The sequence below is a fragment of the Chinchilla lanigera genome, unplaced genomic scaffold (genome assembly GCF_000276665.1).
Source record: "Chinchilla lanigera isolate Chin_1 unplaced genomic scaffold, ChiLan1.0 scaffold00090, whole genome shotgun sequence".
Lineage (NCBI taxonomy): Eukaryota > Metazoa > Chordata > Mammalia > Rodentia > Chinchillidae > Chinchilla > Chinchilla lanigera.
In genome coordinates, this window is record NW_004955491.1 from 8,222,917 (window position 1) to 8,235,731 (window position 12,815).

The window sequence follows — 12,815 nt, forward strand, 5'->3', positions numbered from 1 at the left end:
TGCGCAGCGCTCCCGTGACCCCACGGCGCGGGCGCGCTGGCGTTCACGCCGGCCCGTGTCGCGTCGCTCGAGCCCGCGACGGAAAGAGGTCCCGGAGGGGAACGTCAGCCGGTGGGCGGCCGGCGCCGTGCGCGCCGTCTTTAAGTCTGCACGGGTGTGAGTGACTCTGCTGGAGCGAAGTGAATGGTGCACGCTTGGGGTTTATCCGTCTTGATTGCTTTCTGCTTTGTACATTTGAGCCACCTGAAACCCTGTCCTAGGCTTAGCGAGGTTCTTTTACAAATCGTGAAAACATTGAGTGCTGGCCTGAATGAATAACCAAATATTCTCTCCCTCCGTCTGTCTGTCTGTCTCTTCCCCTCCCTCTTTCTGTCTCTGTGTTTCTCTCTTTTTTTTCTCTGTCTCTCTCTCTCCCTCTCTCTCGCGTCTTTTTCAGACAGGATCAGCACAGGCGTGCGCTCAGGAAATTTTTGAATGCCCAAGAAAAATACCGAAAACATCAGCGTGATGTTATATTTCCAGATACACAGCCTGTCTTGGTTGGCCTGTGTAGAAGTAGCTTAGCAGCTTGCGGGCACGTTAAACACACTGAGCAAGAATGGCGAATCAGCTTTCAAAAGTAAAACTCACAAGAAGTCCACTTCTGTAATATAAAATATCGGTTACAGCCTTAGAATAGCGTCTCAGGTGGCTCAACTCTAAGAAACCAGGCAGCAAAGAGCAATCTCATAGCAGGACCCACATAAGGTAATATTTTACTAAATGAAAGTTTTGCATCTCTTCTGTGACTTTGAGCACCAAATATGGTGCTTTGAGTGTTGATACTTTATACTGTTCCCAAGTAAGTCTAAAGCCTGATCCTGTGACTTCCGAAGCATGAACAGCCTTAGTGCTGACACTAATTTGATAACGTGGAAAATTATACTGAGCTGAGGAGAAAACGAAAGCGTAAAATAAGAAAAGTACAATTGTACTTTCACCCTAATTGTACTTGTGAGGGAAACCTGAAGTTGTTATTTAGGTATTACCAAATGATTGTTCAAAAATGCATTTCTGTATTGTATACAGCAGTCTCAAGCTTGGCTTCCTGTTCTGTTCAGTTTAGCCACACACCCCTCAGAGTTAGATGTTATCCATGTTCAATAAATCTTTAGTCTGAGTTTATAGGCTACCACCCACCCTTCTCATGAAAGGGTCAAAATCCCTAGGGACACAGGACAGAACTTTCTCAATTGCCCCCATGGTGGTTTAGCTACTCAGCCATCATGGGAAAACTAGGAAGCCCAAGTAAGAGACCAGTAAGTTCTCCCCAACCCCTACTGAGATCCTTGCAGATGTCCTATATAAATATATGTTGCCTTTAACAAGGAAAACCACACCCTGAACACACTTCTGTTGCTCCTTCAAAAACAAATTGGTGTCTTCCATGTCAGTAAATAATGTATCTACATCCTTTAATGGATACATAATTGTGTCCACTTCTCATTGCTGTAACAAACTACCTGGCAGTTTAAAGGAGGAAAAGTCTGTTTTGGCCTAAAGTTTCTGAGGTCCATGGGCCATGGTCAGCCGGCTCTCAGCCCTGCAGTGAGGCAGAAATGTCACAGAAGAGTGTGGCGGAGGAGAGCTGTTCAGCTGGCAGCCAGGGAGCAGAGAGAAGACCAGAGGAAAAGGCCTGTAAGCAGGTACAGTCCCCAAAGTCACCCCCTGGGTACCCCCTTCCACCAGGCCCTACCTGCTGTTTCTATCACCTGCCAACAATGCTGTCAAATTGTGATCTCATCAGTAGGTTAATCCACTTCATGGAATTGGAGGCCTCCTGATTCTGTCACCATCCTCTGAATACAGGTGCTTTTAGGGGGAACATTTTAAGTGTAAACCATAGCAATAACACTCCACTGTTTGTACCAAAATTCATTTAATCCTGTGTTATCACACATTCCTTGTTTCCCATTTAACAGCTATAAACAATGGTGCAATGAAGCCGGCATTTTAAAATAGGAATCCACGCGCTTTAGACTGTCCCATACCTGAAGATGAGGCAGTGCCAGTACCTCTGTCTGTCCCAGTGAGCACCGTGTGTGAGCACAAAGACGTGGCGGGCAAGAGGACTTGAATCTGACGAAATCATGAGCGCTTTGCAGGCCTAGATAGCAGCACACTTCCAGCTCTGTGCCCGGCCATTGGCCAGAACCTCGTCTTGTGGACCCTTGATAAGTTGCAAGGGTGCCTACGGAAGGGAAATGGCACTGATAGCATCTTGCCAATCTTTGCCAATTTTTAAAAAAATTTCTACATGTTAAGATTAGAAAATAGAATACAACGTAAAGCAGCCCACTGCCCGCCCGAAGGCAGCTGCCAAAGGTGGTTGAGGGACAGGTCGTAATGCTGGATGGCTGAGGCATTGTGACCAAGCAGGGAACTGCTGAGCTAGAGGGTGGTGGCTGTGCACTTCTAGTGCATCAGCATTCCTGGCAATTTCTACCAAAACGTATTAAAAGTACCTGACCTTGCTCCTCAAGTGGATGAACACCAACGTATCCTGCGGGGCCTACCCCCCTTCTGGGCCCCCACCATGTCTTCTGGCAGACTGTGCCAGGTGTGCTGCCTTACCAGGCCAAACTAGGTCACCCCGACCTCCTCAAGGTGTTTGATGAGATCCCGCCGCCCTGTGACAAGAAAAGGCAAATTGTGACTCTTCTTCCTTCAATGTTGAGCACCTGAAGCCCAGGAGAAAGTTTGCCTCCTTGGAAACTCCTGGCTCATGAGGTCAGCTGGAAGTACTAGGCAGTGACAGCCACCCTGGGAGAGAAGAAAAAGAAGGCCACGATCTTTCACCAGAAGCAAAAACTACGAGGCTACAGAAACTGGCAGAAAAAAATGCGGAGAAGAAAATGACCAAGTTCCTGAAGGCTCACAGACTCCTACTCTGAGTCCAAGACGGTCTGTCAGTGCCTCATGTTTGGCCTGGCCTGAGCTTCCATCCTCACTCTGGGATGTAGGGCACCAGGGGCAGCTGTCCAGGTGCTCTAGGCAGCTCCCAAGCTCTTAGAAAGCTGGGGACAGAGAAGGTGCCTTTGTCACTGTTCTGTTTAAGAAGTTCTTTCCAGGAGGTTACGCTAACAGCGCTTCGCATTGTGCAGACGGAATTTATAACCCGCTTGCTCCTGAGAGAACTGTGGAGAAGCAATGGAATCACTGTGCTGCAGCTGTCAGATGGGAGGAGACAGGCATTGCCCCTGCTCCTTCCCTCCGTTACCAGAAACAATTCATTTCTGTCCTTGGCTTTTTAGGCAGGGTCTTACTATGTAGTTCAGGCTTACCCTGAGCTCACTGTAACTAGCCCAGGCTGGGCTTGAACTCGCTGGGATCCTCCTCTGTGGAGGTTACAGGCTGGCTCGTGTCCCAGGTTCCTTGGCAGGCTGCCTTACGGTAGCAGAAGAACCAGTTCTATATAACTCTGCTTCCAGGTTCAGGGGCTCTTTCCTTCCTCTCATCCTTTGGACCTGAGGTGGTGAGGGTTCCTCGCTTCTTGTCTGGGTTTTTTCATTACCCGTTCATCCTGACCACCACATGGTAATTAGTCCCTTCATAAATCAATGTCCCAAGGTGACCCTAGTTTGGGTGTGCTGCTTCCAACTGTAGCCCTGATAGTACTGGACATGAAACCTAATGTGAGCAATTTTTTTTTGTTTTGGTTTGTTTTAGAGACTGGGCCTCACTATGTAGGCCAGGCTGGCTTCAAACTTGTGTTGATCCTCCGAGTGCTGGCGTTGCAGGCGTGCAGCATCACGCCCAGCGTATTTCAGATATTAAGTGATTGGTGGTTTGATGTAAGGTTAAAAATGGGGAGTGATGGAAAACATCCAGTGTGTAAAGACCCTGGAGCCCCGTGGAGTTAAGTCTTTCAGCCCAGGCATTGGAGAATTCATAGCTTCATGGCCATTTCCAGCTAAGTGCTTTGCAACAGTGTAGCTGGGGGCTGCCTGCTTTCCTTTCTTTTTTCTTTTTTTGGCCTGCTTTTCTTGTGTTTTGAGTTGCATTTGCCACCAAAGGAGTACTGACTCCTTACTAAAATTCTAACTAACCATACCTGGGAATGTGATTTTGTTTGGTAGTAAAATTTTTGCACCTGTAATGAAATTAAGATGGTCATAGGAAATTAGGGTGGGCCCTGAATCCAGTTACTAGTGTACTATAAGAAGAGGGACATTTGGATACAGAGATACACAAGAAGAAGTCCAAGTGACGAAAAGGAGGATACATCTGAGAAGAACCTGGAATCAACTCCAGAAGGAGAGGCAAGCAACCCAAAATCCAGTAACATTTATTTGGTGAACCACATTTAGAAGAAGCCACCCAATAACACATCTACAAGCCGGAGAAGGCCAAGGACTGAAAGACCAGGCCCTGCGGACACCCTGAGGGATTTCTGGCCTCCAGATCAAGAGTAAACTTCTGTTCCAAGCCACCCAGTGTGAGGCCTTTGTGACGGCCATGAGGGAAACTAATACACGAACACACTCAGCATCTTGGAAGAATGGCCACCAGATTTGCACATTTTCACTCTCACTATCTTGATAAACAGCCAGGGCTGAAAACTTTTACTTTAATAGCATACATGAGCCAGGCACGGTGGCACACCCCTGTAATCCCAGCACTTGGGAGGCTGAGGCAGGAGGATCATTGCAAGTTCAAGACCAGCCTAGGCTACAAAGTGAGCTCAAGGCCAGCCTGAACTGCATAGTGAGACCCTGTCTCAAAAAGACAAAAAAATTAAAAATTTAAAAAAAAAATACACGTTCGCTGGGCATAGTGGCACACACCTATAATTCCAGGACCCAAGAGGCAGAGTCAGGAAGATCACCAAATTTTGAGGCCAGCTGGGGCTACATAGTGAGACCATGGCTTAGATAAACAAGCAAAATGAAAAGTATATGTGTTTAAATTTTCCATTTACCCATAGCCTTTGTGGTCCAGCAACTGGGAAGCAAGAGGAAGACATGAAAACCATGTTTTGCTGTTTAAGCCAAGTGGCACACTAATACTAATTATCATCATCATCATCACAGGTATCACAGCCTGCCAAGCATGGTGGCACACGCTTATAATCCTAACATTCTGGGAGGCTAAGATATGAGGACTGCAATTTGAACCCCAGCCTGGGCAACTTAGTGACTCACCAAGATCCTGTCTCAAAACAGAAAATAAAGGTTTGGGATCATGGGTTCAACCACCAGTAGTGGAAAAAGAATTTTTTTTAAAATCACAGCCTACTTCTTTAGCACCATCTGCTCGAGGCACCACCACCTGCTCCCCCCACCCAGCAGCAGCTCCGGCCGCTGATGCTTGGAGCTCTTACATACAACAGGGCAGACACTGACCACAAAGAGCAGTCTGAACGTGATCAAGATTTGGATGATGTTGAAGAAGTAGAAGAAGAAACTAGTGAAGAAACAAAAATCAAAGCAGTCAGCTGACTGTTCAGGCAATGGAAAACCCTCAGACTCTTGCAGCCCTTCAAGAAAGACTGGATAGTCCGGTAGACACACCAACAGGATACAGGGAACGGGTAGCTAAAAGAAGAGTGAATGCTCTCAAAACCCTCAAGGTGAGTGCACAGAGAGAAGGCAAACTCTATGAGGACATTCGTGATCTTGAAGTATGCCGTTTTCTATCAACCTCTATTTGACAAAAGATGATGAACCTACAGTATATAACGGTTTATGAACCTACACAAGAATGTGAATGGGAACCAGATGAGGAAGATGAAATTTCGGAGCTGAAAGAAAAGGCCAACACTGAAGAAGAGAAAAAGGATGAAGAAAAAGATCCTTAAGGAATTCCTGAATTTTGAATTTTGGTTGACTGTTTTTAAAAATACACACTTGCTCAGTGTGACATGGTTCAGGAACATGGTGAACCTGTTCTGAAGCATTTGAAGGACAGTTAAGTGAGGCTGTCAGGTGCTGGCCAGCCTATGAGTTTTATCTTAGAATTTCACCTTGAACCCAATGACTATTTCACAAATGAAGTGTTGACAAGGACATACAGGATGCAGTCTGAACCAGATGATTCTGATCCCCTTTCGTTTGACGGACCAGAAATTATGGGCTGTACAGGGTGCCAAATAGGTTGGAAAAAAGGAAAGAACGTCACTTTGAAAACCATTAAAAAGCAGAAACAAGAGGGAATTGGGACAGTTCATACTGTGACTAAAACAGTTTCCAGCAATTCTTTAATTTTCTTTGCTCCTCCTAAAATTCCTGAGAGTGGAGATCTGGACAATGGTGCTGAAGCTATCCTTGCTGCAGACTTTGGAGTTGGTCGCTTTACGTGAGCATATAGTCCCAACATCAGTGTTAGACTTTACTGGGAAGCTATTGTACAGATGATGACCATGATTATGATGAAGATGAAGAAGCGGATGAGGAAGAGGAAGAAGGAGATGAGGGAAGTGGTGCAGACTGAGACCTGAGGAAGGGTCATAACCCAGCAGAGCATGAGCAGCAGTGAAGCAGGATGTTTGTGACCTTGAGGATGACCTGTACTGTAACAGCCTACACACAACTGCTGTTTACTTATAACCTTATGTTCTTGTATTTTCTTGGTAGACTCGGTCGTTTCTTTAAGGAAGTAATATTGTAAAGACCATTTTGTTCTAACTAGCATTTTAACTATAGTCTTACTGTCAGACACATTGAATGCATAGATTCTCTGAAGCATGGTCATTCACTGCTGCAATTTAGTTCACTGCATCATATAATTACTGGAGTGTAACTGTGAAAATTAACTAATTTTTTTTCATGAAGAACCAAAATACTTCTCCTGCCGTAGTAGAGTGGGTTTAAATCGCTTGCATAGTTATGCTTTTTGTTGTTGTTGTTACACAAATGCAGTGACTTGTACTGAGACAATTCATCATTTAAAGGAAAAAAATAAACTTGTGGTTAATAATTTCCAGTAAGACCAAGTGTAATTGTTAGCCTACTAATGGATTTTTAAACTTTAGGTGACAGTTGATTGTAAGGCAGCCTACCTTACGTGGTTATGGTTACCACAGGAAGGAGAATAAAACCTAGAGTTTTCAAAGTTAGACTGATAATATTTTAGCGTACTTCTAAATGTAACATCCATTAACCAAGTGTCTCTTCTTCGTGGTAGGGTCTACCTTCTGCTTTCCTGGAAAGGATGACTTTACATCATTTGATGAGCCTATTTCACGTTTTTTGGTAGTTTATTTGTTTGTCTATGCAGTCTGCAATAAAACTGTTAAATACAAAGAATCACAGCCCGTTTCCAGCCTTTAGATTTGTTTGTTCACTGCTGACCCAACAAAGGAAGCCACCAATTTTGATAACAAGGCAAAAGGATTTACCAAGGAGATGGAAGGGCCCGTTTCCCTCATGTCACCATCTCACTATGTCCAGGTGTATGCGAGGCTTCTCCAGCAAGGAATGGGGGGAGGGAGCACAGCGAGAAAAGACACCTGTGGAGGCCGAGTCATCCTTTCCTGGACACAGACCTCCCTCCCTGCTGGTGGAAATGAAGCTGGACTCTGACCTCCTGTTACTGGGATCCACAGACCCTGTGCATGGGTCTGCCTGCCCCCGGCCTGGTCCTCTCTGCACTCAGCGCAGGTGTAGTCCCTCCCAGGAGAACTCCTGAGGCTTCCCCTCTTATAACCTCGGTCTAAAGGTGCAGCAACTCCTGGTGTGGCTCCTGTAGATCGATAGCCTACCCCGTTGTTCCCCAGTATACAGGGATGACACCCAGAGAAGGTGACATCAGTTTAGAAGGGATGCAGTCTATAGACACAGCAGGCCCTGGCCCAGAGCAGCAGGTCTCCCGGCCCAGTGGGTGGATGTTGGGAGGACCCCACCTGGGTTTAGGTAATGTTCCTGTTATTCCTCCACCACTACCAGGTAATGTTCCCTAAATTCCACTGCAGCAATCTGGTTTCCAACCCACTCAGGGAGAAGGCGAAACTGCAGAGGAGCTGCCACAAGGAGCTACTTGCTTAGTGACAGGTGAGAACCACCTGTAATCCCAGCACTTGTAATCCCAGAGGCTGAGGCAGGAGGATTTCTTAGGAGTTTAAAGCCAGCATGGGCTTCATAGTGAGTTCAAGGCCAACCTAGAATACATAGTGAGACCCTGTACGGGGGAAAAAAAAAAAAAAAAAAACATGAGTGGAAGCCTTCCTTTCTCCCCCACTTGTAAAAGCCATGTCCCCAGGCTCTTCAGAAGAGCCTCCTGGGCTCAGCACCAGTCTTTCTGCCCAGCCGGTGCGGTGACATGTCCCTCCAGCCCTGTTGGGCCCCTGGGCAACTTTCCCAGCTGCACACTGCACACAGCCTTTGTCTCCACAGGTTGGAAAAACCAGACCAAAGCAAGTCCTGTGGGCAAGGCCAAAACTAAGGGAGAGCTGTGAGCCCACAGGAAAGGCAAGGCAAACCGGCCACAAGGGACAAGGTCTACTGCAGAAGAAAAATGGTTCTTCGTTCTTGGTCTTTTTGTCTGGCTGGTTTCCACCTGTGGTAAAAGCACAGATCCCTTCACACTTAGGAGACACGACGTGAGCATCAGGATAGCACCATGGTTTCCAGTACATCACCACAAACTTTGATTATTCAAACTAGTTAATCTGCCATCGAGTAATTCCCTCCAGGATCCCTGCCCAGAATGCTTCCACCAGTTGATGGTTCTTGAACGATAAAGATCGTTCACCACGGTATCTTGCTTTTCTCTGTGGCGGCTCAGTTAACTCCTAACATTTGCCCTCCTTACTTACTTTGCCCCAATAAGGCGCATGCATTTTAATGGCATCGGGGACGTCTGGAAGCTGCCCTGTTCAGTGTTGTGGGCCCAGCTGGAGAGGCCAGGCAAGGTAACTCACTCGTGTGTCCTATCACAACGAAGTAGATAGCTATTCATGAACTGCTTCTCTCACCAAATAGTTTCTTTTGACCCGTCAGACCTTTCCAAGTTTCTGTCTATAGAGTCGACACATCCCAACATGCAAGGATTGGAGATGACATGCATATCCAGGAAATAACAGGATGTATTGTACATTGGAAATGGCCAGCCTAAAGGGTGATGGATGGAAAACTCCTATTGCTTCGTTGATGGCCTTGGAAGTGTGTGAAAATAAATCTGTCATCATGAGTTGCATTGATCTTTTAATTAAAAGTACCCAGCCGCATTGACATGCCCAATGAACACGTTTGTTTACAGTCATTAGAGTGAAGAAATTTGGGAAGGGAAATTGTGTTCCTGCACGTTTGACTTCTGCTTCATAATTCTATCACCTTGATCAGATGGGCTATACTACATTTCTGCCGGAGTTCCTGGAGGCCAGGTAGGAGCAGTATGCAGAGAAGCAACAGAGCCCTGAAACTGGGAAGACTCTATAAACTGGGGCCCCTTGCTTTCTGTAGGTAAGACCCATGTCTACAGAAGACCGCCCCTGCTACCGTGTCACTGGGGAACCTGGCTTGTGGGGAGTCTGAACTTGCTCCCCTCCTCAAATGCCTTTGTCAATTGCACATGGCATGAGAAAGATGTACGAACCATGCTGAGCCCTAACATTCCTAAGCAGAGACATGCTTGGATATTTTTAAGCTTAGAACACAATGTCCAATGGTGATGCAAGCACAAACTTTTCACTCGCTTGGCTGTTGCTCTGAGACTTTCCCCAGAGGTTACACATTTATGTCCAAGAGTCATGTTGACAAGGCATGGCAGGTTACAGCTGTAAAGAGAGGCGCTTATTTGCAAAATGTGTCTTTATCTGTTGGTTCCCCGGCTAGTTAATGGAGACCTGAGCCAGAATCTTGTTCTTGTCCTCACCACATTGACAGATGTTTTAACGATTTTCTCCCACTCGAGCACCTGGCCTGCTACTCCTACCTAAGCCTATTTCCACCTCCAAGAGGGTAGATTGAAGTACACTTCTTCTCCGGAAGATATAAAGAGTCAGAAAAGTGAGACCTACCTCATTTAAGTGGCTTGTCCATGGTCACAGTTGCTGGCAGAGTTTGAGTTGCATTCATCCAGCTTTTTGACTTTTCTGATTCATTTTTAATGTTTTTTATAGGAAAAAAAATTTTGATTTCATATTAAATAAAATTATAAAAGAGGCAAACTTACAAAAAAATGAGACTTTGGGGAAGATGGTGGAGTGGCGAGCAGCAGAGAAAGAGCTTCTCCAGGATTTGGTGTCCAGACCCTGGGATGCAGCAACATGAGGAAGAGAAGAAGGAGGGACGTGGGTCCCCGGGATCCTGGAAAGATCTGAAGCAAGAATTGAAGCCCACTGGGAGAGCGAAAAGAGAAACTTCAGTGAAGGAGGAGGCGGCGGCAGCGCTTTCTCCCTGGGCCCTGACTCGCCTGGACCATCTCCTACCCCACCGTAAAGCTGCTGCTGGCTTGCTGGGATGGATCTACATGGACCTGGACTCTGCCCACGACAGCGGAGACACGTCTGAAAGTGGACATTTCTTCCTTTTTTCTTTTTCTCTTTCTCTCTTTTCTTGTTTTTGGTTCCGTTTTGTGTTTTCTTCATCGTTTGATCTTGTTTTTATATAAGTGTGAACATGGTTTCTAGTTTTGTTGTTGTTCTGTTCTTGTTTTTATTTCTCCCTTCTCCCTTCTCTCTTTCCCTCCTTCTTCCCAAAGTTTGTGTGATCCTCCTTTGTCCTCCAGCCTTGATGCTAGCCTCTTCCTCTTCTTCTATTTCTCTATTTTCCCCCTAATAGCTTTTAAATGTTCTCCCCTGAGGGTAAAATGGCCATACTGAGAGCTTATTTACTGCATACAATTTTCTGATTCATTTTATATTTTGTTAGATAACCTCAAAGAATATTCACACTATGGAAAGTTATTTAGGCCAAAAACAGTCTACTGATTTATAATCTTTGTAGCTAATATACAGTCTTCTTTTGAAATTGATTGAAGTAGAAGAGATATTGGTTAGATCTAAATTCAGAATTTCCTAATTTTAATGTCTTGTGTCAGTTTTAATTTTCTGATTTAATTAGTTTCCTAATTAGAAGGGTTAAATTAATTAACCTCATTATTTACTATATATTTAATGATTTCTCCTCTACAGGGAGAGACTGAGTTTTCAATAATTGGAAAGCTTATGACAAGAGGGAATATTGCCACGTTTTACAATCATTGCTGTATGATCAGCGGCCAGCGTAGGACAGGTTGAGGAGCATTTCAGGTGCGATGTCAGCAAAGGCTACTTTCCGCTTGCTTTGAAACATGATGCCTATAGAAATGTGGACTGGGTCAAATAATTCCCACAATGGATGTGTCTTTCTATTTAAGGATATCCTATAACATAGACTTTTATATTATAAGAAATAACTAATACACAATCTGAATTTAGACAGTAGTCATCAAACATTGAAAAGATTAAATAATTACCATGACAAGAGAGTGTCTCAAGCTATCATCTAGTTTCCTGTTATCTATGTTGCACAATACTGTGTTTAGTTTTTTCCTCAGGTTTTATCAATGGATAGAATGGGTTACATTTTCGGGAAACAGTAAAATCATAAGCTTAATATCCACAGGCTCTGGGACTCAGGTTGGCCTTGCTGCTTCCGGTTAGTGCGTGTGTAAGTGTAAGTGACCGGTGGGTGCCTGTCTTTCAGTGGGTGTAACAAGACTGCACCTACGAGGGCTCCATCTGCCCCTCTCCCCCCGTGCGGCAGCCTGGGTGTAAGCTGGAGCAGCCGGTCCTCAGCAGGCAAAGCGCCCAAGAAGCCGCAGCAGCATGGACACGGAGTCTCCTCAGTGCCCACATCCATGGTGCTGCCGCCTGGGGAGACCTGGATGCACAGAGGTCACAGGAGGAGAGCGTGGGCATAGCTGCCAGTGCCAGGCAGGCGCTTGTGCCGCTGAGCCACATCCCCAGCCCCATCGCCACAGTTTCAAACTGCAGCCTGACACTGTCAGTGAAAGGAAGTGGCCTGGTCGTCAGAAACCCACGTCAGCTGCGCAGGTGCTTCCAGCAGGCAGGTACGTGGCAAACGGTCCTTGCTGAGCTGTGCAGTGCACCCAGAAGCAAATGAGCTTCAGCCTCTCCAGGGCTCTTATCAATCCAAGCAGGACAGAGGGTGGAGGCAGAGCGGGAGATGCCACGGGGCAGCGATGTCCAAGAGGTCCTCCCAGAGGAGGCGGAGGCAGCAGAGGGCAGGGACAATGGCTGCTGCCATCTGGAGGAGCCTCGGAGTGCAGGAATACACTCCCCGCTGACTAGAGAAAGAGGCTGTGGTGCTGAATGCTGGAAACGTGTATAAAACAGTAAGATTGAAGACCCTTGGGGCAGAGCTGTGAGGGAGGAACAATAACTGTCTACTTGACTGTCCACATTTCTCATAGATGAAAACCCATCTTTTTAAATTTTCTGCCAGGCATTGTGGTGCACACCTGTAACCCCAGCACTCAGGAGGCTGAGGCAGGAGGATCGTCATGAGTTGGAGGCCAGCTTGGACTAAACAGTGAGCTCAAAGCCAGCCTGAACTACATAGCAAGACCCTGTCTCAAAAAACAAATAAATTTATAAATAAATACCCTACCAAACAATTGTAGCGAGGTGTGGTGGCACACTCCTGTAATCCCAGCACTCTGGGGGCTGAGGCAGAAATATCACAAATTCTAGCCCAGACCGGGCAACTTAGTGAGGCCCTGTCTCAACAAAAAAAAACAAAAAACAGCTAGGGATGTGGCACAGTGGGTTCGATCCCCAGTACTGAAACAAACACACATGGACAATGTATAAGCAGAAACAGACAGCAGAA

The 12,815-nt window shown here is 46.0% G+C and overlaps 1 protein-coding gene and 1 pseudogene across 2 annotated transcripts; both read left to right on the top strand.

Annotated features, from left to right (window-relative positions):
• LOC106146684 (translation initiation factor IF-2-like) lies at positions 1-12,469 on the top strand (the record flags this gene model as incomplete). Of its 2 annotated transcripts, XR_001231236.1 has the most annotated exon segments (3): positions 1-111; positions 11,667-12,033; positions 12,429-12,469. XR_001231236.1 is itself a non-coding variant. In XM_013504636.1 (2 exon segments), coding segments are annotated over 2 exon segments (328 nt in total), but the record flags the coding sequence as incomplete, so codon positions are not given.
• Positions 5,140-10,139, top strand: LOC102005051 (annotated as a pseudogene).
• Positions 12,470-12,815: the final 346 nt, after the last annotated feature.